The sequence below is a fragment of the Echiichthys vipera genome, assembly GCF_963691815.1.
Source record: "Echiichthys vipera genome assembly, chromosome: 15".
NCBI classification, from domain to species: Eukaryota; Metazoa; Chordata; class Actinopteri; order Perciformes; family Trachinidae; genus Echiichthys; species Echiichthys vipera.
The window spans coordinates 14,517,526-14,545,219 of NC_139840.1; the positions used below are offsets into that span (position 1 = coordinate 14,517,526).

Sequence of the window (27,694 nt, forward strand, 5' to 3'; positions counted from 1 at the left end):
TTTAAAGTACATTCAGTGTCCATTTATTTTTGTGCAGCCAGAAAAATAGAAAAAGTAAAACAAAGGACATTCATACTGCTGAAGTGTAGTTTCTCATGCTTGCACATTTACAGTACATGTTGATCAGATACAAAGTTTCTTTGAACCGGACATATTGCCACAATATATTTACAAAAATAACATTAAAACTGCAGTCTCTTTAAACATGTAGACACATTCATAAAAATAAAGCTTTATGTGACACGTTTTCCCAAAAACGATCCTATTTACAGTCAAAGATGGAGATGAGTCCTGTCGAGCTTCAGCTGAGATAACAGAGTTGTTTTGCATGTTTTACGAGTAATAGATTATCCGAGTCGTCAAAACATCTGAAAGTAAAAGGTAAAAAAAAAAAGGAAAGTATTTTAAACATCTAAAAAGACATGTTTCCGGTCTTGTAATAACATCACAAAAATGCATCCTTAAGTCGCAGTGACACTAAATGACGCTGAATGACTACTGACGTAAAATAAGCGAGGAGTACTCACTCATAGCTCCCTGCTGATAGAATCCTTATTGACGTACAGTTGTATTTGCCTCTGATCACTATTTGTTTTTGTGCCACAATGATTTTGATTGTATTTTAGGATTTTGTTTTTAGAATTCTATCTATCTCTAACAGACATTCTTGACACTTCTGATATGATTTAATATCACAGAAAATGCAACTGATAAAAGGAAAATATTTTTTTCGATTACAAGCAGAAAGTTGAATTTGCCAATCGTTTAAAAATCCAAATAATTGCACTGACAGGGCAACAGAATGCACAAATAAACATTGGGCATCAATCCGTCTATATTGGCAAATCTTTTTTTCTTAACGACAAAGGTCATAAAATAGCCACATTGTAGGTGAAGTGTGGTTTTGCTACTACTAAGTTGCATCTGTCAATGTTCACCTTTCTAAACCAAATACTGAGAAGTGGTCCTGGAGGTTATGACACTCAGCAAATTGCGACTAAAACTCAACTGATGACAGCAGCATGATCGGAACTACGCAACCCAAAACACTGAAGCCTTAAATCATCAGAACCAGCCTCCACTTTCCCACCTTACCCCCCGGCAAGTGACTATAATGCATCTCTGCCTTGTGTGTGTGTGTGTGTGTGTGTGTGTGTGTGTGTGTGTGTGTGTGTGTGTGTGTGTGTGTGTGTGTGTGTGTGTGTGTGTGTGTGTGTGTGTGTGTGTGTGTGTGTGTGTGTGTGTGTGTGTGTGTGTGTGTGTGTGTGTGTGTGTGTGTGTGTGTGTGTGTGTGTGTGTGTATCTGATCAGTGTTTAAACTAACTAAATAAAAAATTAAAAAAACACTCTGAAACTCAATCCTCAGTGCAGAAACTCCACTTCATTCAGCTGTCTAGCTCTTTGGTTTCCAAGCCTCCAAGTGCATCAGTTGCAGGCGTCTCTGGGACCGGCTCAGCCTCACGCTCTCCACCTCAACTATTAGACTTATTTACTTCCACCACATCTCCACTTCAGCTGAGGCGTCCTCCCTCTCACTCAGTCAGGTTCTCATCCTTACAGGCGTCTGGGGAGAAAGAAGAAAGAGTAAGGACACTACAGGGACACAATATATAAACAGGAATACTGTTATTTCTTTTTAAAAACTTTTGGAGATATTCAGCAGAAAATCTGAGGGTGCGGCAAATTTGAAATATACATCAGTGTAGTATCACACCCTCACTCTTTAACACTGCTCAGCCAGTTTAAGGGGAGCGAAAAGAGGTATAAAGGAAATTTTCCAATCACAGATTGCCGAGTTTATGATCCACACTTCATACCAGCATGATTTGATCACACAGGCAACGGACAGAGCGAGGCACTACTGCCCTCTGCAGAATTGCTAACTGGGAATTTGATAACTTTCCAGTCATTTGAACCTGATAAGATTAGATTTCTATAGGTAATTAAAAAACGCACATTTTTTTCTGAAAGAAATCAGAGGTCTCAGCCCTGAAACATGACTCACATATGTATAGATGCTGTAGATATAAAAGGCGAAAGTACCAAATTATATAAGAGTATCTCTAAATAACAAGAAATGATATAAGGCAGCGCCTGTAAAAAGAGACAAGGATGGAAATACCTGAGGAGGTGTGGCTACATATCTGGGAGACGCAGTGCACCTGAATTTGATTTGGCTCTTTATAACTCCCAAGCAACAAATTCACTGGGTCCCAAACTCTTGCTGGAGGGAGTGTGGATCAGTACAAGTGGATCATGTCCACATATTTTGTACTGTTCACATATTCAGCCCGTTTGGCAGAAAGTGGGACATTGAATATCAAGGATGCTGAGCTTCAGTATGGATGTGTCATTTCTCTCTCTGTATATCGTAATTATTCGGGAAGGTTTATGTAAAAGTGATATCTACCCGCTGAAAACTTTTATGGCTGCAAGTAAAAAAAATATGACCAAATGCAGGCGTCCCACTATGGACCTTTTTTTAAACGGGCAAGGTCAACCATCTGCGCTGGATAAGATGACTTACACCCTCCGTCTATAGAAATACAGGGATGAAAGATGCCAGATGAAATGGGATTGCTACCTTCAGGAAATGGACACTGATTAAGTGGTTTTCCCTCTCTTTTTTTCTTTTTGGACTTTTTGGCAGTAATGCTCAAACCTTTGTGCAACTGTACCTGTGCATAAGTCTCTGGCCTTATGTTTTCGTTATGCACTTGTTTGTTAAAATGGAAATGCTATAAAAACGAGTTATTAAATCAACATGTAGACATGTCTGTCTAAACTGAGCTTCCTGTTTTCAAAAACAAGATTACTCATTCTTTTTGAAGCCCTGGACTTCTGCCCGATTGGACTGTGTTTACACCCAGTGAGAAATTACAGCTGACTGCTTAGTTTCACAAAAACAAACAACAAATATATGGCTCATATGTTTGGGTCTCCACGTTTGGTTTTAAACGTTTTCATTCATTTTTTCCTAATCTTTATGTTTATGCTTCATCTCAAAATCATATGAGTTTTATGTAAATAGAGCAGTTTAAAAGTTGCACTATGATTGTTTTTACCTTTACTGTGGAGAGACTTGAGATTTCCTTGTATTTTTAAATGTGCTATATACATAAAAAGTTCAATAAAGCCTGGGTTGAACAGCACTGAACCTATCCTTTAAAGTGGAGAGTTAACGCTTGTGTGCCATGTTTCCTCAACAACACTTTACTGATCTGACGATGTTAAAGCCTGGACACACGGAAACCTCCAACACTGAAATCACTAAAACTACGCAGGCATCTGCTTTCAAGCATATCAACACCAAACATGTTCACATCAAAGTAGAGTTTGCTACTGGCAGAATGTAATTACATGTACTAAAAGCCAAACATTAATGAGCAGGACTTTATAATGCGTAAAGCATCGGCCTCAGTGCCTTTGTTTACATTCAAACCCAATATTTGCGATTCAAATCACTGTGGAAAACTTTGTTGCAGTTTTGCATTTTGTTTGCAAAAGCATAATTGTAACCGTGAACCACATGTTTTAAATATAGGAACAATGGACTCATCTTGTGTCATGGACAGAGTTTGCAAAACATCCCATCCCATCAGACAGTCTTAGGACAACAAACCCAATTCTAGAAAATGTTACTCAAGCTCAAGCTGGTGAGACCTTGTCATGTTGTTTGTTGTAAGTGGGCTCTTTGCTGTAGTTTAGAGTTTCTGATATTCAAGTTATAAATATATAGAAATGAATAGTTTGCTATGAGAATCAGCACAGATCTGAAGCTGGTCTTGATTAAAAACATTCAACCTCAGTTTCACATCAAGTTTGGTTCAGTTTTGTCCTCATCCTTACATCATTTAAACTTCAAAGCTGTTTTTTTGAATTTCATTCTCATTCCCAACACAAGGCACCACATTTCCTGCTTTTCTCTCAATTAGGGTCTTTGGTGCAAACTCCAATATGTCCAACAAAGGAATACTTGTTTAGATAAAAGCATCATATTTTCAATGATACACTCTGGACATGCTTGGTGTGAACATGATCTAAACCAACTTGGAGCACAATAAAAAAGCTTACTTCTTTGAGCTACATGTGCAGGCAATAGATGTGTTCACTGACTTGATGCAACTATGAACTCATCTGACCCAATATACCAATTTGCTAACTTTTATTCACACTATGAAGCTGCTGTAAAATGAAAAACAACTTGCCGTCCGGTATATATTGAATATATTTCAATGTACTGGTGAGAGCAGACATGGGATTTGTTTTTGAACAAGCAGCAGTAAAGTCTCTTGTCCTGACACACGATGGCAGCCTCTTTACACCCCCCCCCAAAAAAAAAATATCCACACAACTCTGCTGCAACCAGAAAGACAGCCAGGATGTCAGGCACCATGCCTCCTTACAGCCAGCTACACGTGAACACCAGCCAGGAGCCAAACAGGTGTGTTTCCTACCTGGGACAGGGTTAGAGGGTGGGTAGGGAAGAGAACTCAGGGTCCGGGGAGAGGGGGGGAGCGTTGGGGCTAGCAGTGCTGAGCATCTATACCTGAAGGGCCGAGCACCAGGGCCTGGAGGATGTCTGACAGGGAGACGATGCCTTCGATGCTGGATCGCTCGTCCACCACCACCAACCGATGCACCTGGCAGAAAACACAAGCACACACAATTACAGATGAACTTCAAATCAGTCCTGTGGTAAAATCTGGGTAACTACACAGGAGAGCAAGGGCCTCTACACTTCCTATTCATGTTTGAATCATATAGCCCTAAAAAAACATAGTTTAAATCTTCTTTTCTGACACTGTAGTTACTGTTCTCTAATTTTGCGCACTTTTTTAAAAAAAAAAAAAGGTTTTTGTGGCAGTGCCTTGGTAATTTAAAACAACATGTTATACAGCAGTGGTTTAGCAACAGCGGATATTCTATCTAATTCTGAACAATAAAAAAAAAACAATATTTCAGAATAAATCAAGTATTAATAATTTGTTCTCTAATTTTGATCTCCGGTGTAAATGTGTGTATATGTCTGTGTTTTTAAAATCTCACTTCAGCTTTGACTATTCTGTCCACAATGGTCTCCATTGTTTCCATTTTATGGCACTTCATGACTCCTTCAAAGTACTGGGAGCGATGTTTCAGAGCCTGCGTCACTGTAATGTCCAGGTTGTTGTACGTCTTTTCAGCAGCCAAGTTCTACACACAAACACATACATACAATAATGCATTGTAGAAAGTGAGAAAATAAATCACAGAGCAGTAAAGCCTTTAAGCTGTTTTTTTCAAAAGAGAAATTGTAGAAATGTCAACTTACAATCACATCAAACTTGGAGTAAATATCCACAACTTTCCCTGTAAGAAACCATAAAGAACTCCAGCAAGTGAGTTAATGCAGTATTATCATTATTATTCTTATGCTACTCTGTCAACCCTGAAGTTTGGGATCTTACCCGACTCATCCACAACAGGCAGGGCAGACACTCGTCTCTCTACAAAAATGTTGAGTGCTTTGATGATGGGTGTGTTTGGGTGGATGAAAGCGATGTCGTGGTACGAACCAATGCCCAGCTCCCCAAGAGTCTGCTTCATGAAAGCTGGCTTTGGCATTTCACACATCTGGAGAACACAAATACACACACACACATACAATGAGGCAGGTGATATGCTGAGTGTGATCACTCTCCATCTACTTAATTTAAGTGATGGCATATTATATTGATGTCAACATTGACCACAAGAGGGCAGCGCACAAATGGAAGTGGGGACAAGACGAGAAAGTTCCCAGCATACACAATCATAATTATCCATCATATAAATCAAGGGTGTCAAACTTATCCAGTAAAGGGCCGTCTGGCTGCAGGTTTTCATTCCAACCAATCAAAAACACACCTGGTCCAACAAAACAACTGTGTGAAGACAGTTCAGGTGATTGAGTAAGTCGAGTTAGGTGTGTTCTTGCTTGGTTGGAATGAAAACCTGCAGCCACACGGCCCTTTACTGGATCAGTTTGACACCACTGTGCAGGCTTAACACTCATTCACAGACAGACTGGCAGTGATTCTGTTGGACTCACAAAAAGCTGGAGGAACTTGAGGATCCTCTTGTGTGTAAGTATATAAAGTGCATTCCCTGTGATGGGGTCGATGACAGGCAGACGGTGAATTTTATTTTTGATGAGGGTGTAGACTGCATCAAACAGGCTGCAACACAACAAACATAACCACCAGTTACAAGTAGGCCAGATACAAACAAAGATTCATTATTCATAGTCGGACAACATACCTTGCGTCAGGTGATATGTTGACCAGAGGTTTGAATGTTGCTTGGAGGTAAACCTCTGTAGCAAGACATAAAATATTCAATTATTTTATATTCTGCCTTTAAAACAGAGATACAATCTTGCATTATGCATGCTACAAAAACATGACAGTATGATCATGATGCTTACCTCTCCACGTCTCAAGCTTATGTTCCTCTAATTCATATATTTGCACCTGAAATGTAAGAAATATATCTTTAAGAAAAAAAAATCTTCAAATGGACCAAGAAGCAAATCTCATGCAAACATAATCTGTCAAGTGGACCCACCAATGGTGACTTATAGTATCTGTGTAGTATGATGATGAAATCTGTGATTGTCAGCATTCCTGAAATGAAAAGAGCCATTAAAACACACTGAATCTGCAAACAACATACAGTGCAGAGTCATTCCTGCAGGCCCGGTGCGATTGGGTAGAAGAGACACCGCTTACAAGGGCTTGGTTCAAACAACACATCGCTGCTCCCCCCTCCCTTTATCCTCACGCTGACTTGGCATTCATTATTCATCACAGGCTGACTTGCAATAAACTCTACGCAGGAAAACAAACAAAACAGTGGAGCCGATTCACAGCTGGTTTGGCTTTTGACTCTCTTATGAACAGAAGGTTTATCTTTTAAGACTGCTGGGATTTTCTTGTACAGAGCCACTGCTGTGTTTAATGGTTTATGACAGCTCTAATAACTTCTGCTCAATGTAGCATCGCACTTCACGCGACATGACCAGCAGCCTTAATACATAATGTCTGCCCTCTGTGTTCATTTATGTCATACCAGCACAGCAAGAGACATTATGACAGAAAAATGAGCAAGTTTGTCTTTTTTCTAAAGCTAAACCTTGGATTAAAAATGTGTAGACTGCACATTTAAGTCTCATTAAAAGATGCTAGAGTCAAATCTGTAGAGCAAGTGAGAAGAATGAAGGCATCTGAACATCTTCTCTCTTGCAAACTTCACATTTACAGTAGATGCTCCACCTTTTCTTTGCAGATGGTATTTGACTGAAAGCTTGGAAGACTTTCTTCCTCTTATTGGGTCCAAATGCTTGTAAGTATTTACGATGATGAACAACTTTTTAAAACTTCAAATTCAATGTAAAACATGTCTAACTTAGAGCTGATCAGCAACAAATATCAGAAACAAACCACGAAAACAGCCAAGATTCTTTAAATCATCATTATACACTATTCAATTTCAATTCAATTCAATTTTATTTATAGTGCCAAATCATAACAAAAGTTATCTCAGGACACAGTACACTATATATAAAGAGCAGACATAAAAAAAAAGGCTGTGAAGTTACTTAATGTGTTTTGGGGTTCTTACCCACAAAGCTTTGCTTCTCTGTGTCCCATAGTGGAGCAGCTCGCACGCCGTTGGCTACCAAGGCAAAGAACGCTTTCTTTACCTGTCGAGCAACATTTGAGATTAAAAAACACAATTAAATTATACACAATACTTCAAAACAATATGTGATTATCTTTTCTGGGGCTGACACACTTAATTTATTTGTTGATCGATGGAAAATAGCGACACCAATTCCGATGATCAATCAATTCAGCTGTTAATTGAAGCAAAAAGCTGCTTTTGTGATATCTACATGATTTTAAATTCAATATTGTTAGGTTTTTGAGTGTTGGTCAGACGAAACAAGACATTTCAAGTCATGATGGAAATTCTTTACCATTTTCTTAAGTGTTTATAGACTTAGGGCGCACTCACACTGTCCTTCCGCACCGGGCCAAAACAGGTTTTTTGGGCCACGCCTAGTGCGTTTGACCAGTGTGAGTGCAACCGGCCCGTCTGAGAGAGGTGGGCTTTTGTAAAGCGCGTTTGCACATGTACAAGCACGAGCACAAGGCCTACGACGGTTCTGACGTAATTTATGTGCGCCTGTTCGGACATAGAAAATAGAAGGACGGACCATGCGTGGACATTTAACAACAACAACAATGGCGGCGAAAGGTTCACGTTGGTGTGATGCGGAGGTGGAGTGTTTACTGCAGATTTGGTCGGATGAACAGTCGGAAAAGACGCACAGAAACTCTGAGGTCTATGGAAAGATTTGTAAACAAAGAGACGCATCGCGATGACGTCAATCAATGCGTGTGACGTGTTACGGCGTGATGACGTATGAACAGCAAGAAGCATTTGCGCGAGGCCCAGGCAGTGTGAGTACAAACGGGCATGGGGCGCGGGGGGAGAGGGAGGGGGGACAAGTACCCTAAAGCCCAGGGCGCGGTGCGGACAGTGTGAGTGCGCTCTTAGAGTATTTAGCGAAGAAAAGAAAATCATCTGATGACTTTTTGTTTCTGTCACATTCTTGTGAGTAGTTGTGATGTATTGTGTGAAGTATGTTCTATTTAAATGTTTCTGTTTCTCTCAACTCTGAGCTTTAGTGGATTTAGTGGTTGAAGAGCTACACATCAAAGAAACCAAGGGTTACTGTTTAACAGATTTATGACAAATCCATCAACCATATCCTTGAAACTGCTCTGAAGGCTTATTTTACTGAACATTAACTTCCACTGAATGTCACTTTCAGTTCTCAAGACAAGCAAACCTCAATATCACATAAAGGTTAGTCTTCAGGTAAAATACATTTGTCACAATACTAACTTGGAGGGCGGTGTCGAACACAACCAGCTTCGAGCTTGTGGGGACGATGTCGTAGCACTTGTGGGATTTCATGAAGCGCATGTAAATATCACTCTCAGGTTCAGTAGCTGTAAGAACAAAAAGCAGTTTTAGAGTAGGGAGAAATCTCACAGGGAATATATAATGAGAGCCTGGAAACAAAACACACTGAGAGCCTAAACAGCCATTATGGATCTGGACCACTTAAAGCCACTTTACTGATAATAAAGATCTACTTTAAGCACCAACAAGCACAGAAACCGTGGAAAAACACAGACAGCAAAGTACTGTAGGAACTTCACTGGTAATGCAGTTTGAAAATTAGAGTATTGTTTAGTTTTCAACATAAACATCAATTATTTTGATAATCAATTAATAGTTCTAGCTTCTTAATTGTGAATATTTTCTCTTTTCTTTCCTCCTCTATGACACTAAATGGAATATTTTTAGGTGAGAGATAAAACAAGATATTTAAGGACGTTATCTTGGACTTTAGGAGACACATTTTCCACCATTTTATAGACCAAACAACTTATCGAATAATCGAGAAAATAGTCGAGAGATTAATCGTCAGTGAAGATAACTACTGTCATTTAGTAACTGTTGAAATTAAATGAATACTTAACTATTTTATAATATACGAAAACAAAAAATGTGCTTGTTCCAGCTCCTCATATGTAAAGTGTATATCATTGTAAACTGAGAAACTAATTGCTGGTCAGACAAATGAGCAATTTTAAAATATATCTCTGAGTACTTGTGGTGGCCATTTGTCATTATTTTGTGTTTTACAGATTTCATTTTTACCCAAACAAGAATATTTCAAATAAGTATTTTGATCGTTATTTTCAGCCTCACATGCTGCCAGACATAAACTTTAAGTTACCTTGAATCAACGCACAAAGTAGGCCTGTTGAATATCTCTTTGAAATGCAAGTAGCCAAGTCTCCCCAGCGTCCCTCATTAAAAACATTAATTTAGATAAACGGGTCTGTTATGATAAAGTCAGACGCCTATAGGGTAGAGGAAAATCCCTCCAATATGTGACAATTCACAGCGGATGAATGGCTTGGTCTCTGTAGGTCGGACTGAGTACGGATCTAATATCTGAAGCACAGCTGACTCTTCTTTTGCTTAGAAACAGCTGGGATGCCCATGATGTTATGGGGTCACCTTTACAATCCATCACCCACTGCGTTGACGGTGGTAAAAAAAAAAGAAAAAAAAGGAGAGCAGCAGACATCGCAGTGGAATACTTACCATCATCGTCTAGTTCAAGTTTCTCCAGCATGCCTTCGAATAAACCGTAGACCTATGAGAGGGGGAACACAAGTGTGCGGTGAGGATCGCAGAAAAGCCTCACGACAACACACGGCAGTGCACGACAAAACTTTGCAGGGAATTGTGAGTGAGCAGCAGGATGAAGCGACTTTCCCCCGGAGCGCGAGCAGACTGTGATCACACCGAGTGCGGTGCGCAAAACACCACAACAACCACACGCGCGCACACACACAGACACACAAACGCCGCGCGACGCCATCGTTTCACCGATTACAGATAAAGCTCCTCCGGACCCGCTAAATATACACATTTAACGTGATATGAACCGTGTGCTGTAGGGCTGCAACTTCACCGGCACATTATTATTATTATAAGACAACAAACACCCCTTGAAACTCAGAGTGGAACAGTCCTGATCCATTCGCTGCAGCAGGGAGAATGTCTCCACACACACACTCTCACTCTGCCCAAACATCCACTACACAGACCTGCGAGAATGAACATCCCCACAATAAATAAGATGAGTTCTCTGTTATTAGTTATGATTTAGCAAACAACACTCACCACGGAAAAAGCCTTTCACTTAAACAGCGTGGAGAAAAAGCAGGAAGCTCCACGCGCTGTGGACACACCCCTCCATGCAGAGCAACCTGGGTGCCTCACCATATTAGGAAATCCCTTACGTTGCCTAGCAGCAAGAAGCTGGGGATGCCTTGTCACGTCCTCAAGAGCTCATTTCTTCTGACAAAACCAGCAGCACGGCTGATCTCTACAGAAACAACTCTGAAAATGGCATGCAAATTGTGCTATTTGCATCTTGCACACAACACAGGCGAGTTCCCAGCCTGAAATGTGCTGTGTCATGGTATGAAATTTGCATACTCAAAAAGTGTTGTTTGTTGATACATGATTGCCCTTGGTCCCTTATTTGCAAGTACATTCACAGGAAGCTGCTGCAGCACTGTGAGGGAGTCTGCATACCTGCTCTGGGATGCTAGACAGCCCACCGCTGCTGCAATGGTGACACAGCGCTTCTTTCGCCAAAAACCTACTCCTGCACTCACATAAATCTTGCCCTGCAGCATCGCAGAGGACACGCCGCCTGCATTGGTATTACAGCAAACTCTCCAGGGAGGCAGGCATACACAAATCCATTCAATTAATTGCTTTTGAAATTGGATTTGGCAAAAAATAAAGAGAAGATTATTTTGTGAGTCCCAGTTATCAATGATGGAGGGGGGGTCCTCTAGGGGTCCTAGGGTCCTTGATGTGTATATCAACAGTATACAATGTTGGTGATGAAATATTGATCTCTGACTAGAATCCACAATCCCTCCCAGCAGACAGGTCAAGACAGACTTTCCAATAATTATTCATTAAACAGGGCACAGAAATAACTCCTCACCGGCTGTGGTAAATTTGGTATCACATCCAGACTCACGGTTGTGAATCCCAAATAAAACCCACAATGTGCACACTTGTGAGAAAACCTTGGCTCAGTCAACATCTAATGCTGTTTGAGATATGACTTCAATGCAGAGACAATATCCTCAGAGCAAACAGAAGCCTGTTGACACACAGCATGCTCCAGTGTCAAAGCTTGAATTAAAGAGATTTGCGTCATCCATGCCTTCTTTTCACCGCTGTCCCCAGTAAACCCTATGATGTTGAGTACAGTGGCACATGACTCATGGATGGACTGTTATGTTGTTGTTGAAAAATGGTTTTCAGTACCAACATCTTGTGATCCACATGCTATTCATCAGTACCTTCAGAAAATATGACTCAGTATAACTGACATTAAGGTGCAGAGTTGCAGCATTTCACCTGCACATTAAGTCACATATTCAGTCTTATTTCTGAGTAAAAGCAAGAAATATTTCACCTATTTTAGAAATTCAAATGCATATGCTTGTGGTCATTACCTGTTAACTCAGAAAAACTGGAGGTGAATGGTTAAAATAGTTTGTGATGTGAATTCTCTCTGTAACATAAAGAACTCTACACAATAAATGTATGTTAATAATCTAATATTGCTGACTGATTGGTGTTTTAAGGTGAGTTACACTTTTGTAGTGGGACTAACTTGTGGCGAGGTAGAGTAAGATGGCACAGGGCTTGAGGAAGGGATCGGGGGTTTTGCAGAGGGAAGGCTGAGGCGTTGTCCTGTGTCCAGAGGTGAGGAGATTGAGCGGGATCGGGAGATCACATCCCGCCGTTCAGGGCTGGGCCCGCTCGGCTGGGCCTCCTGGGTGAACACAGGTTGGCTGGAAGCCTGGGTTGGGGTGGTAGGTGGTGTGGAGAGTCCAGAGGCTGCAGAGAGATAAAAAGGTCCACAGTAGATATCACAACTTAACTCCTGTCCCCCTCAATGTCAGTCCGTACTTCGTTTTCAGTGATACTGAAACGCCATGCGGATTAAGACTGAGGTGCTACAACAGATATCATCAATGCTGTCACATGTTATAACAGAGACGGAATGCATATCTGATCCGGGAATGAGAGAGTCCTGGGTACTGAGAAACAGCACAGATAAAAGAGATAGTCTCAGCCCAGTCACTGACAGAACGGGATGCATCAGGTAAACCAATTTTTTTTAACTTAAATAACAATTGGCAGCATGTGTAAGCTTCAATAAGTTTCAAACATTTATACCACCACTTTTTAATGTGGGGCTATACTGTTTTGTAAGGAGTGTGTGATTTTATCCACACATTGTAAATTAAAAGTTTAGAAACCTCCATGTTAAACTGTCTTTTCTTGACGAGTGATAGATCCCTATATTCCTTTTTTGTTATCCAATACATAAATGATACACTTTTAATAAGTTCATGAAGATTTACTGTAAAAAAAACAACAAAAAAAACAAACCAACAACATTATTTAAATATGTCAACAATTAGGGCTGACGATATGATAATCTATTATCCCGATATAGGTAATTTTATATCTTGATAACAGGATATATCAGGATATAGCCGGCAATTCAATAAATAAATCAATAGTCTCTATGAAGTCACCTTTTTGTAAAGCCTATTTTTGCATAGGGCACTGTGTGAATTTAATACGGAACAAATAAAGTATTTTCTTATTTTATTACAAGAACATTAGAGCAAAATATATGCTGAAAATATTTCAGATTTAGATATCAGATTGGAGTAAGTATGTGCTTGTTATTATCAATTTAGATATGTTGACTATATATGATTTTATCACGATGCGATTCCACTGACAAACGATGCGATTCCACTGACAAACGATAAATTATCATATAGACTTATTGCCTAGCCCTCTCATCCATGAAGGTCCGCTACTACGATTCACCATGGCAACAGGGAACTAAAAGGCAGAGCCTCCATTTTAATCCAGTGGAGGAGAGATGTTAAGGCATGTACGGTATATGCAAGCTGTGTAAATGTATCTTTACAGAGTGTGGAATTGTCAATAAGTTAACACAAAGTTTTAAATCATCTTTTATTAGACTTTCCTTTATGGATGATAGAGTGGTGGAATGACCGTGTACTGGGTCAAAGCCTACATTACATTTTTAAAAATATTTGTTCAGCTTTAATCTGACAAAACAGAGGAATCAGCAACTGAAAATGAAGAATTAAAAGCACATAGAGATAGAGACAAGATTGTAAGCTCAGTCTGATCCAGTAATACTGTGTTTAAAGAGTTGCACTTAAAAAGGCATTGAGGTTAAAATAAAGTGTAAGACACCTATTTGGATCTCGGTTCAACAGCATTCAGTGTCTTTACACCATTTGCTTCAACAAATGTAGTAACTTCAAACAGTCACTGACATATACAGCCATTCTGAGCACACAATTTAAATTATTACTCTTTCTGGAACTGAAAACCCATTTTTTACCTCATCTCAGGGTTGACAAACTTGTTTTCACTAATCCTGCTTTCTAAAATACACCTCTGAGCAGGAGTCTCATTAGGCATAAGTGGAAACACCTGTGTGTTCACTTTAATTGTTAGTTGATCCATCCAAGTCACTAGTCAGCCACGTCTGTCTTTTTTGTGTTTTAAAGTTTGTTTTCATCCACACTGTAAATTAGAGACACTCTTTTTGCTAGCTATACACTTTATTTGTATAGCACCTTTCAAAACAAAGTTACAAAGTGCTTCACAACAGCCAAAGTAAAAACACAATCCAATAAAATTACGATAAAATAAAAACATAATAAAAAGATTTATTAAAGGAGCTGGACCAGACAACTCGAAAACTTTTAGTTTGACAAATTGGCTCTATGTCTTCACAATAAAATGTGGCCAGTAAAGGAAAGGCTAAAAACCCTCTTAAAAAACATGAATAACAAAATGGAATAGCACACAATAGCAAACATAATTGTGCAAAGTTTTGTTTAAAATCCACCTATCATTATGAGGCTGATATTTATTTTCACACTTAGTTTTACTTTACTTTTTTAATGCAAATGTAATATCCCCTTTTAAACTTTTTGAAAATGTATTAGTGACATAACTGATTATATTTAACTTCTAAATCTAAAATATCATTATTCCTGCAGCATATTCCTCAAAAACACTAAAATAAATTGGCATCTGCGTCACTGTGATCCCTTAATGGCACTCCAAAGCTAGATTCATCTCAATGAATGCTCTAAAAAGCGATCAATAATGTAACGATATTGGAAAAAGAAACAAAATGAATCATGCAGCATGTCTTTTTCCTGTTCCTGGCATCCCTCCACCATAACTAGGCCGATTACAACATCAGCAGCTGCATCAAACTACAATGTAGCAGTCAGCTGTCTCTGATGCTGCAGATCCTGCCGCGCCAGTGTCAGGTTGAGGGTGTGAGTCACATGACAGCCCTCACATGCTCTTTCCTATCACACATCACGATCTTACGCAGGGCGACATGCGACACTTGTGCTGCCCCGCTTCCACTAGCCTACATATTTCTGAGGACAGACAATGAGTGACATGGGTGAGGACCAAAAATGGTTCACATTAGCAATCACCATGCGACTTCCAGTTGACTTTTAACACGCCTACATATCCAAAATTGGTGTGACAGTAAAGCTAAGAGCATGTTAATGTCACGAGGATTCAACCAGTGGCTAGACTAATGTAATTTGAACATATGACAGAGAAATATAGTATTGAGGATCAACATTCAAAGGTTACCAACTTGTATAGTATAGTCTTAAATGACTCAGGGCAGAAGCAACCATATTGTGATCAGCATGGCACCTGTGACTTTTCCTGCTATCTAAATATAATCTTGAACTAGAGAATTGTAAAAAGTGAGGAGACATTTTTGATAAGTTAAGCTCTGTGTTTCTGTCCAAGCACACTCCACACTATCTCTTGACATTTAGTTGGCATGCACCAGCCCTTTTTGGCGTGCCCTACTTCCGCAGTGTAGCCTTCTTATTTTAGCCACGCTGTTGTGGCGCATTCCACAGGAGGAGATAACAGCGGGGCTGGGAGCCCTCTCCTCAGCCTGGTTAATAGGGGGCAGCTAGACAGTACACATAAAACAGGAAACAGAAGCCTTGCTGTACGCAGTCCAGTCCATCTAACTTTACCGACATAAAAACACTTAATGATCTGATTTACAAGGTTTTTGTCGCCATAGCCTAACAATAAATTGATTTCCAAATCAGTTAATTACACAACTATTTAGAGATGAAAACGATTGGTCAAATGATTCAACTGGTCGCCTCACAGCAAATTCATCTGTAGGTACTTATTTATCAAAAGTTATCAATACATAAATATTTTTCAATACCACATGTTTTAAAATGATACAATATCCACATTCAATAGGGGTAGGACTAGACAAGCACAGTGCTTCTTCCTACTCCCTTTTCAAACATAACATTTATGTTGCTTAGATTTTGCTTTTATTATTGGTTATTTTGTTGTTGTTTTTATATGGTATATTTTTAAATAAATAATGTCTAATGTCTTCAATTCAATCAAAAGTACCAAAGATGTAAAAACCTTCGGTTTTTAACCTCAGGCTGCACAGATAAAACAACATGAAGACAATCAACTGTGTGCTGGTTTTTGTTCAGTGACTTAAAAAGGAGAAAAAAGGTAACTTATTTTGTGTGCCAGAGATTTTTCTTTCCATTTGTTGCGGTATCAAAAGAGTTTTGTTATGCTAGTGTTAAAATTCTGGATTTGTGACAACCTTAGGTTCTTGGAGGGTAGTAGATTAGCAGAAGCTACTCACACTTGGTTGTTATTTTGCAATTTACTGCAGTGTGTTAACATAACACCCATAAAAGCAGATCCTCTCAGAGTTGGTGCCCCCAGAGGAGTTGAGAGGCCGGTTTAAGTCAAGTGGGTCTATGGAGAATCTGGAAGCAACGTGATCCTCTTGGTTGACGTCAGAGCAGCAGTGAGGTGGCTGCAGGCCTATTGACCATGGAGCTACAGCCTTCTCTGGCCAGCCTGAATCACAACTGTGAATGGGCACACTGGTGAGAACTGGATTGTGGTATAGCCAGTGACTTCAACGGTTTAAAAAAATAATACAGACTCTCTGCAACAAAAGGACATACCTATTTAGAACCTCAATGATGGCAGGTTCACTATCACATAGTAGGTGTGCAAACTGCATCTTTGCAAAACATTTAAATTCGCAGTCACAATTCAAACTGACATACAAAATGTTGCTGAGAAACAGACAAACGTGCTCCAATTGGCAACTACCAAAACGTCTCCTGTCGATGTAAGCAGCAACATAGTTGCAACACCGTTGTGTAGCAGCACTGGATCAAAGGACTTGTGGTTTATACTGAGGTGCCACCATCTCGTTTAATGCCTTAATGATGAACTGTAGATCTTACACATCAGAAAGCCACATTAGGATGTATATCATGATGACAGGACTCTGCTCTTCTCATCTACTCCACCGAGGTCAAACTGGCTCTAAATCAGGAGCTGTAAAGTCTGTGATAAACTGCCACTTGAACGCCACACTGCGTCTCCCAGTGCTTCACAGCAGCATTGTGAGCTAACACTTTATGATAGCTGCCTTAAGTCTGCATGGTGATCCGTGTTTTTTGCCTGGCATCCATTTTCTGTCACTGTTCATGGCACTTCCTCATGAAAACCTGAAGCAATATTATGAACTAAGATACAGTCCCCACACATAAGGATAAACACAAACAAATCAACTTAGCATGTTCTGACCCTGCAGTGAAAATGCTCACTGTAAATTTAAATAAAGCTTTCAAAATGGAACAGCTTTTCTGAAGAGACTCTCATGGGATATGGGACAGAAATAATGAACTGACGCTGTATCAGAGTGGCTATAAATTACTTAACCATAATGACATGGTTACTACAAAATAAAAATGATTTCACTCATCGGTCACTGCATCAACATTTAAGTTAAGTACATGAAATTAAGTACAATACATAAAGAACCATGCGGTATATGCAGTATTTAGCATTTAGCAAAGTGATACTGTCGCTAACCTCTTGCCCCAGGTCAGCCCCTAACACATAGCTTTACCACTTTGGTCTCTGTCACTTTGTGTGGATGCATGCATTTGGAATACCAGAGACCAGAGATCCTGTAATCAGCACCTAAACTATATGGAGAACCTAACACCACAACAAACAGCATTCACCACCTATATACATAGGCCAAGAACAGATTCATACCAAAATAAAAGTAAGTGCTTTCTCCTCACGACTTTTTCCAAAAGGACAAAAAACTCAATGTTCAATCTTTAGAATATATATGCAGGACTACTGCGTTTTATAATACATGATTCTGAAACATTTAATGTCCTTTAAAAGGTGTTGTAGCACTACATTAAAGTATAGATTGACTTGAAACAAAGTATCTGAATCCAAAATTACCAGACAGACATGACGACTCAGACTGATGCCGCCCTCCTAGCCCGTCTTGCTCCTTCCGTTTCTTGCTCCTCCTCAGACTGCCAAACCTCTTCATGAGACGCAGTGGGTTGTGGGTTCAAAACTAAATTTGACCATGACCATCTGCATCACGGTAGGGGTGCAAATTTGGCTCAAAACCCAAGTGAGAGTCACTCCATTTTCTAGATGAAGAGAGTTGTTCAGAAATAAGTTGAAAAGTATGTCCAACTGTCACCAGAGCTGGAGAACGATTAGTCTCTAAAAGCTGTTTAGTCTTTACGAGAGAGACGGTCCCTCGTATTGATAGGAGGAAACTGGTCTTCGATTGATAGATGAAAAATATATAATATGGTCCTCTGGATTCTTCTGCAGGAGAAAATGTAATTTTGGCTACTCCATGATTTAGAGCATTCAACTTTTCCACGTAGTAAGCAGTGCTAGTTACAAACAGAAAATCGGCAAGTCAAAAATATAGGCAGAGCTCGCATATCCAGGCGAATAAGAAAGTCTTCCAGGGCCACGGAGCACAGAGCCAGAGCAAGCCGTGCACTGTGTGAGCTCAAACGTATGATGGAAAAGGCATGGAGAGTATGAAAGCTTTAATTTCCACACAGCTTCAGCTGAGAAATGTCCTTCTCTCAAGTGATGCAAATAACCACCAGGACTGTAGCGCCTTTTCCCCCTCTCAGCCGTGTCAGTGCTGTGAATTGTCAGGTGCAGCTGTGGGTGGCGTCTCTTTATTATAGCACGCATGTCAGCAGCCTTGTAAAAGGAGGCCAGTCCATGTAGGACTCACCAGCGATTGGCTCAGGCTGCACATCTCCCCGCCCCCTTCCACTGCTCTCCCTCTTTCAACAGAGGAAAGTAAGCACAGGCACATCTGTCTCACTCTGTCTTGACCTTCAAACAATGTAACATTCAGGAGCACACAACCTCAGCATTTCCTAATTTAAAAACTACAAATAAAGACATAAATGGTAAAGGTTGCGTTTTTGAGCTGGGAGTCCTGCAGCTCTGTCATTTGTACAGTCGGTTGTCTGTAACATTTAGGGGCCTGACTTTTAAGACTGCTGAGACCCCCCTCCCACCCAGTAACAGCAAAGGGACATCCCATGTACTGTCAGCTGATCAGAAAGGCTCCATTCAATACCACTAACCTACCCTACCCATGACAGATGGCCCACTCAGTATCTGCTGCCCACATTAGCTACAGTGTTTCCAGTACAGATCTCAATTAACTTGTTATGCAAGTGTTCCACTCTGCTCAGTGGGTCAATGGCTAATACGACCGAGGTCACTTCAAACATCCTGTGGTACTCAAATAATTACTATAATACTAAAAATGATTCACTTCAGTTTGTATCAAAGATTAAAAAAAATACAAGATAAGAAAACTTTATTGTCTGGGTTATTTAAATATATCTCTGTTGTGTTTAGGATGGCCACAGAGGGCACAAATGACCTCTTGGACCCTTTTTCTGGCTGGTGGGACCTTGAGTCTCATGCCATCTGGTAACAGCTGGAATGATAACTGAAAGGGTTGGGTAGGGTCATAGACCTGGGTTTTTTTTTTGGTAATGGACTGGCTTTATAGGTTCTCGAGTTGCAATGGCCTTGCTGGCCTGGTGAACCCCCTGAGTTAGTCAATTCTAATTGAAACGTTCTCATACCAGGAGACCATGTTACAGGTGAGAACACTCTCAGTGACTCTTCAGTTTCCTAAGGAGAGCCGCTGCCTTGCCTTTTTTGTAGTCTGTGTTGGTCTGAAAGGTGAGTTTATTGTCAATGATTGTTCCCAGATTTTGTAAGGTTGCTAATTTTAAGATCTATTAAGGATTTTAAATACTGGTTGATGGTGCACTTTGTTAAGCTCTTCCCTAGCTAAGCGTCCACACTCAAAATAAAATCATCCTGCCCATGTAAGGTCTGCGTTTTGTGAATTTGGAAAGTCTAAACTGCCCGGTTCCTTTATTTACTGACCACATACAGCACACAGTAGCAACAGAGAAAGTGAGGGAGAGGGGGTATGGTTGTACGAGGAGCTTCTGAGAGCCCGGTCACTTCCAGATAAGGGTATGAAAGCACCGCAGAAGCTTTCAGCAGTGAGAGACTGACAATGTCCAGGCGATGGAAAAAAGCGTAATTGGACCTGAAGGGAATGAGAAGGCATTCTGATCATATTTGTAGCAAATATGGATTGATATGCACCTGAGAAAACAGTCATTTATCAAATATTATGCAAATGATACAGAATAATTTGCATAAGATTTTCAAGAACATGTCAAATTCTGAAAATGGTCAAAAATACTGGTGATGATAATAATAATAATAATAATAATAATAATAATAATAACAATAATAATACTGTAGATGTATAAAACTGACAGCTCAATCAACAGTGAGAACTAAATCAGGACGAGACTATGCCTTCAGCACACCCTTGTGGTGAAAGTAGGGTGTCTACAAAAACATCCCACTAATGAAAATAGAAAAGGTGTGCCCACTCACTGTCGCTGTATGACACTCATTTAGCATACTTTATCGCCATTAGCATTGGCCCCTGTTCATTTAAAGAAACATCTTTAGTAAGAGAAAGGTTGGTGTGTTTAAAATTGGTTACCATCAATAACAATTTCCAGAGGAAATGGAGCATGTTGACTCTAGAGGTCTGGCCCTAACACAGCTATTCCACCAGCCACTGCCAAACTGACCCTGTGCGAGGAAACAGAAGAATGGGTGTGTGAGCCAAAAACATATGACTCATCTTTGTGCCGTTTGATGCGGCTTCCAGCAGGGCTGTTTCCATGCGAAACAGGCAGGGTTTTATAATAATCAGCCACGCAAATACATGGAGGCCTGTTCTTCATAAAACATGGCCTTGTTCTGCCTAGCCTGTCTTATTTCCACCTCTTAGGGCATACCAGTATTACCATTATGTCATTAATGGGTTTCAATTTTAGAAAATGTGCTATGGCTGGTCTCCCACCTGTTGGATGCCAAACCAGTAACTTAATCTAATAAACTGGCTTTGAAATGCATTGCTCAATGCCAGGAATTGAGAGAAAAAAAAACAACTCCTCTTTGGTTCTGACAAAAAAACAAAGCCAACCATTTTCTTTTACGGAGAAAGTTAATAACAGGATGACAGATAATGAAGGAACGTCTATCTGCACCTCAAGCAATCGCCCATCTGTCTGACCAGGCTTGTGACCATGCTGGCCGGTAGGGAATTGCGAAACAAAGCAGTGGATTTTTCCTTTTATTTTTTTTTAAAACCATAGTGAAATCTAGGCCTCTACTTACTTCCTTGCTGGCACAATGGTGTTCAATGAGTGTAAATGAAAAAAAATGCTGCATGACATGTTTTGATGTCAGTTCTGTCACAAGCTGCGTCTGAACTCCTGAACTCAATCAGATAGAAACACGTTCCTGTGTGTGGCTTTATCTCGTACATACAGCAGGAAACCCACATAATCTTTGCGATGACATAGTTTCATCTATTGTGTCTTCCACCCTTAATATTGATCAGTGCTATACATTTCACATTTATAGAACTATCAAAATACATTTAGGTAGTCGATCCACCAAATGATGTTCCAACAGTCAGCGTGTTCACCATGAATGGTCAGAGAAACGTGAGATTTTCGACTCACCTCTCCTGGTTCTAGAGAAGATTTTGATGCTTGCAGGTGTGGAGCTGGATGAGGAGCGGAAGATACCACTGAAGCTTAGGCGGCGGGGAGACTTGGGCGGGGAGTCCTGATGGGAGGGATAGGGGAAGATAGTTTTGGGGGAACCTGAGTTCCTCAATTGTACTGGAGCAGACTGAGGACATGGCAGAGAGGCGCTGGCTGGGCTTCTCGCAGACACTCCTTTGGTGGGGCTGGCTGAACGGATCTGACGCCCTCCCTAAGAGACATTAAAGACGCAGTTTTATTTTCCTGCACTTTTGTAAATGTGTGGTTAATGTTCAGTGTTGTGTGTGAGGAAGTGAGAGGCTGCAGAGCTATGAAAGCTGTGAAAAACCTGTGCACATGATAAGATCAAAACCAAAGAGTGAGCAAATATTGAAAGGAGATTTATTGTGAAATGACAGCTGCTGATTGCACTTTTTGTGGAAGCTTGATATTTTAGTGACTTCTTCTTTTTTAACACATGCAACACTGTTTTGTTTACTGTAACACTTAATGGCAGGTCATAAGAAGCAGTATGAGAATATGATGTGCAAAGTGCAATAAGGCAATTGTTCTTTCACACTATAAATGTTACTGAAAAAACAATCATATTGATTCTGGACTTTTTTAACCAGAGCTCTTTAATGCATCATGTAACACTTGTTTTATAATCGATTTGAATTCTGGAGAACCTTTGACCTAAAACTACCAAATCCTAAGCATAAAAATCTCATTCTGTCTGCACACACAGCTGTAAAAAGACTTCATTAGAGCTGAACAGGAAGCCATATTCACATTTTGCAATTCATGCTACATCACAATGTTAAGCAAATGAAAGGATTTTGTAAAACACTGTACAAATGGCGCTCTAACTGAGACGTAACGCTTTCACAGGGCTTCTTGTTTGATACAAGTCACTTACAGCACCCTCAGGTTCACTATTAGACAATCAGCACTTCTCCTAGTTAAACAACAGTGAGCATATTTTTTATTATGACTTTCTTTGTTTCTAAGTCTGTCTTTGCAAGGTCCATATCATGCAACCAGACTGAGGAATTCTCCTCTTTTCGCTGGGCAGATACCAAAACAAAACAGGAGACATGGCAGCCAATCTAGCTGGAGACAGATAGCGCCTCCTCCCACCACTGACTGCTGTCTGCTCTGGATGTGCCAACAACAAATCTTTTAACCATTTGTGGGCTCTGATACAGTGAAGCATTATGCAGCAATCTCCAGCTCGGAGGTTGTAATTACAGAAAACAATAAAATCCAACAGAAGTGCATAATAACCAGCTTCAACAAAAGAGTTGATGCATCATGAGGTGTAGTGCAAAAAGAACCACTGCACTGATAATAATAATAACAAAACGAATCTAAAGGAAAAAAATGTTTTGCCTGGTCTACTTAACAAGGGGTCAGAGTGGTATTTGCTTAGAGGCTGGCCCTACTCTGTTCACACATTTCTGTTTAAACCAATCCTGTGACAAATCTGAGGGAGCGAGAGAACACACCCATCTTTTCTATTTGCCAACAACCCTCACTCTGTCATTGTGCAAGAGTTTGTCAAGCGAACAGCTATCAGGGTTTGGTCTGGATATAAATAAGCTGTTTAAAAACACAGCATTACGCAAATCAAATCTAAATCAAATCAAATCAATCAATGAGGGCAGACAGACAGTAGGAAGTGGCTGCTTTCTTTTACTAAAAATCAATTTCCTGTATGTGATCCTGCCTGGACACAGTGGGTGTACTGTTACTGTAAGCCTGTGAGAGTTGGCAGAATAGGAGAGATGGCGAGAGAGAGAGCAACATTTTTCACTTACAAATCCTCGTCTAAATGTGTTCAAAGCCAAACAAAGATAAATAATGTGCTGGAAAAAGGCATGCTTGGGAAAACAAACAATTGGCACAAAAATCAGGAAAATAATGTCCGTACCGCCAGAGCGCCACTTTTGGTTGATCCACTCGTCTCTACTTGTGGGGAAGTAAACGCACCAAAGTCCTGCACGTGAAAGACACCTGAGTGTCAAGGATAAAGATAATTTCCAGGAAATACAACAGAGAAACAAAAAGGCAAGTCATAACAGGTAACATGAATGCTTCCTAAACCACTACATGTTGCTTTAGCCAGTTTAACAAAATGGACATTGTTCTTCTCTCTCATGCATTTGAATTGAAATGTTTAACATGCCATTCAGTAAGAGGCAGAAATGTTGTGTCAACGCGGAAACCTTTGCTTGCAAAAACAACTCATAACCTTCCCCATAGCAAGAGAGGGCTGAGTTTTAAATTCCACTTTAGAGCTCCTCGGCAAAAAGCCAGTTTTATTACATAATTAGGTGACCATACAAACCTGTTCCGATATCTTACGCAACTGTATCAGTGTTTCCACCAGGTTGAGGTTGGGGAAGTTCATGGTGGTGGACAGCTCCAACATCCAGCACTTGAGCACTGGCCACAAAAACACTGTTGTGTTCACAAGCTTACTTCCTATTGTGGAAGGGATTTAGCCAATCTATACAGCTGCAGGTGAATGCATCATGAAAACTCAAAAAACACACTCAGCTGCATTTATGTATGTCGTCGTTTTCCAACAAAAAGTACAAGAAAACTGCTGAACGAAATCTCGAACAAGAGACACAGATTGTATCCAATCCATTAAAAAATTAATTTGGGAAAGTAGGCAATAAGCGGATCTGATGGATGCCATCCAAAAAAAACAACAAATGCCTGTGAGCTACAGTAACACGGCTGTTATCTATGCTTCAAGACTAAACAAATGAGTTGTCACCAGAGTGTGCTCACAGTATCCAGGAGATGGTTTGACCTTGATAAACAGAAGGTTCATTTAAGCTTTAAAGTCTGCACCATTATCATTCATTTCACAGGTCTTTGTACGGCCCAGACATTAACCGCCCAGACCGATGAATAGAGGCAACTGTGAACCGGGCCTGAAATGCAGTTAAATAAACAAAGGCCCTCAGTATAGTGACGATAATGAAACATGACATTGCTGTTTTGGAGCATGTTGGGTTCTTCTGAAATGTTTCCTTTGCTTGATAATTACTTCTCTTTCCTCGCAATTATTACATGCATAGAGGACATATTCTGCACATTAATAGATAATAAAAATAACAGCTCTATATTAATGCTAAAGCAGAGGAATTGGCAACAATTCAAGACAGATGGCAATCCGCCATAGAGCTGGGTCTGCTCCACGTTCTTGTCTGTTAAAGGAAGGTTTTTTGTTTTGCAACTGTGTGCACAAGATTGCTCAATAAATACTGTATATAGATGTTATTATTATTATTATTATTATTATTATTAACAATATTGTGACTTGCTGCTGCTTATGGGGGAATTGTTGGGTCTCTGTTGTAAGTTATAGAGTGTGGTCTAGACCTACTCTACAAGTGTCTTGAGATAACTTTTGTTATGATTTGGCACTATAAATAAAATTGAATTTAAGTACAATGACATGACCTTACAGAGTTACTGTTGGACATACTAATGAAAAATGTCCAGAATATATTTCCAAACAGCCGAATAGTTCTAGCAACGGTTACGTTCACTTAAAATGGTCTTAGAAAAGAAACGCCGTATATTAATAGTCAGTTATGAGACAGAAGAAGTGCGAAGTAGAGACAGAGACGACCGTCAACCACGCACGCGCTTCTACGTCGCGTGCAAGTCACAAACGGAGATGCAACAAAAACAATGGCTAAAAGTTCCCGTTCTGATTTCACGAGCTCAGCAACAACAAGCCCGTTTTCCTTTCTTTCTTTCTTTTTTTTGGGAACATTCACAGTAAGAAGCCAAATTAGTTGATACTTCACCGACTCACTGGCATGTTAATCCGCAGACTTCTCCTCTTCTTTGGCATTTTCTTTGAGCTCTCCTTGCTGGACTCCATGACCGTGCTTCCCATTTTTTTCTTCAAAAGAGCAAAAAAATTACAAAAAAAAGAAGTGTGCTAACAATTAAGTGTTGTGTCGCGACTGCGGACCATCAACAGCAGCCTCCACCGTCGATTCGGCTGCTCCCCCTCTGCTTACTACGCCAACACGGAGGCGCTGCCTTCATCCACCAGGAAGTAGGCTAGGCAGTGTCAGAAGAGGCAGAGCACGCATCTTCAAATGACTCCCAGCGCGGACTGTTTACAAGTGTAATGTCGCAGTCTGCACCCTCGACGAACGTGTCACCCGACGCTTTTACGGCCTCACGTCAGAGAGAAAATAAACCCGGATCACTCGGTCAGCCCTCGTAAAACAACCCCGTTTATAACATTTTTTTTTAAAATGATACAATCCAATAACCTTCCTACAATGACTTTAAAATGAGGGGTGTTTATTGTTTGTGTTTACTTTTTATTCCCTTCACTCAAACATTCCCTTGTTGTAGCCTACAATGGCAAAATAAGTATTAAAATAGGGCAAAACGGACGACACAGAACCAGGAAAACATGTTTTTGAAGGGGAAGCGAATTTCCCCACAACACAAGGCAGTGGGGCATGTATGGAGATGCTTTACCAACAGATGTCAGTATGACTCAGATTTGAGCTGGTTTGGAATAAAAGAATGAAATGCGATGTGGACTGTAAACAAACTGGCTTAGTTCATAGGCATAATAATAATAATAATATTGATAATAGGGTATGGTAATGATAACCTTGTAGGCCTGTGGATGTTCTCATTCATGTCTTCCTTGACAAATAACCAAGTCCAGTTGCTTTTGACTGAAATTGCTTTGGGGATAACCTTGTAGGCTATCTCTAATTAAAACAGGTTACAGAGTGAAAGCAGCAAAACAACATACTTTGTAAAAACCGACCCTATAACATTCATAAAGAAGATCATCTTTGATATTCATTCTTGCTCTACATGATAGGGTTAACCCGGGTAAGACGCCCCCTTAAGAACAATGCCCATTGGTATATAGAATAATAACAGAGTACAACTTTGTTTTTATAAACTAAATGTAAAATCTTGTAAAGGGGCATCTTCCTTCACGACTTCAGGGCATATCTTCAATTTTTATCCATTCTAACCTGATATTTATGCATAATATTGAATCATTTTTCAAATGTTGCACATTAATTATATATAACACATACAGAAATTATGCTTTGATTGTTTCTAGAACAACTTTTCTATAGGCTTTTATGAAAGGTCTGTGTAGGTACAATTATTCAGTGATGATGATGACAGGATCTAGACTATTTAGTGCAGCAGCAGCATCTTTAAATCAATTTTAAAATCCAGTGGGAGCCACTGCAAGGATGATACAAGGGGGATGTGTGACCAATTAGTTCATGTTCATGTTATTAACATGAATAACTGCAATCTAAAGTATAATAAGACATAATAAACCTTGTTTGTCTGTGTGTTCCTCCAACTGAGCAATACACACAAGTAAAATTAAAATTACTAATCCAACATTGTAAACTGTGAGGGTGATGGGGCAAACTCTCCCAGATGTTAGCGTCTAATTTACATATTGGCCCTAATTAGGATACGTTCATTCATTTATAATGCGGAAGCTATGGATGCCTGTTTTTAAGATGTCAGCTTGACAATTCTGACAAAAGGCAAGCTTAGCTGAATCATAGGTGTAATGGGCACATGGCAATGAAACAAAATAATGACAATACACAATATGGTTAGAAATTACGTTGCAAAAAGGCAGCAACACAAGAGGACCCACAACAGCACCTTGAGGAACTCCATAGTTTACCTCAGGAGGGAGGAGGAAGTATCTAAATCAACTATTTTCTGAGCTGCTGCGAGTGTTGAAATGAGACAGAGGGGCCACTGAACAGTCGTATAAACCACAGCTTAAGATTGTGATGGCTTCTGACCATTTTGGATGCAGTAAACCGTATAGGTCCTTCTGCCTACATGTA

General features: G+C 40.0%; 1 protein-coding gene across 4 annotated transcripts; it reads right to left on the minus strand.

The window, feature by feature from the left end:
• LOC310958291 (5'-AMP-activated protein kinase subunit gamma-1-like) lies at window positions 1-25,855 on the minus strand. Of its 4 annotated transcripts, none has more exons than XR_014593533.1 (16): window positions 25,636-25,855; window positions 23,728-23,793; window positions 21,771-22,026; window positions 12,323-12,549; window positions 10,216-10,267; window positions 8,938-9,044; window positions 7,645-7,726; window positions 6,589-6,647; window positions 6,449-6,494; window positions 6,283-6,337; window positions 6,074-6,200; window positions 5,451-5,616; window positions 5,315-5,352; window positions 5,050-5,196; window positions 4,458-4,643; window positions 1-1,564 (listed from the first exon to the last, which is right to left on the minus strand). XR_014593533.1 is itself a non-coding variant. In XM_083929172.1 (16 exons), the coding sequence occupies exons 1-16, from the start codon at window positions 25,717-25,719 to the stop codon at window positions 1,533-1,535; spliced, it is 1,638 nt and encodes a 545-aa protein (XP_083785298.1). In that variant the 5' UTR covers window positions 25,720-25,855; the 3' UTR covers window positions 1-1,532. The 4 variants fall into 4 exon arrangements, 2 of the variants coding, with proteins under 2 accessions (XP_083785298.1, XP_083785299.1); XM_083929172.1 differs by having other exon boundaries at window positions 4,550-4,643; XR_014593534.1 differs by lacking the exons at window positions 21,771-22,026; window positions 23,728-23,793; window positions 25,636-25,855 and adding an exon at window positions 18,100-18,415.
• Window positions 25,856-27,694: the final 1,839 nt, after the last annotated feature.

Bases quoted from the DNA above. Each gene is read 5' to 3' on its own strand.
- LOC310958291 (XM_083929172.1), bottom strand. From the start codon at position 25,719: ATGGGAAGCACGGTCATGGAGTCCAGCAAGGAGAGCTCAAAGAAAATG. The intron at 22,027-23,727 runs GTACGGACATTA...AATGTCTCTTAG, and splicing joins CCAAAAGTGGCGCTCTGGCG to GGAGGGCGTCAGATCCGTTC. The intron at 6,338-6,448 runs GTAAGCATCATG...GTCTTGCTACAG, and splicing joins TAAGCTTGAGACGTGGAGAG to AGGTTTACCTCCAAGCAACA.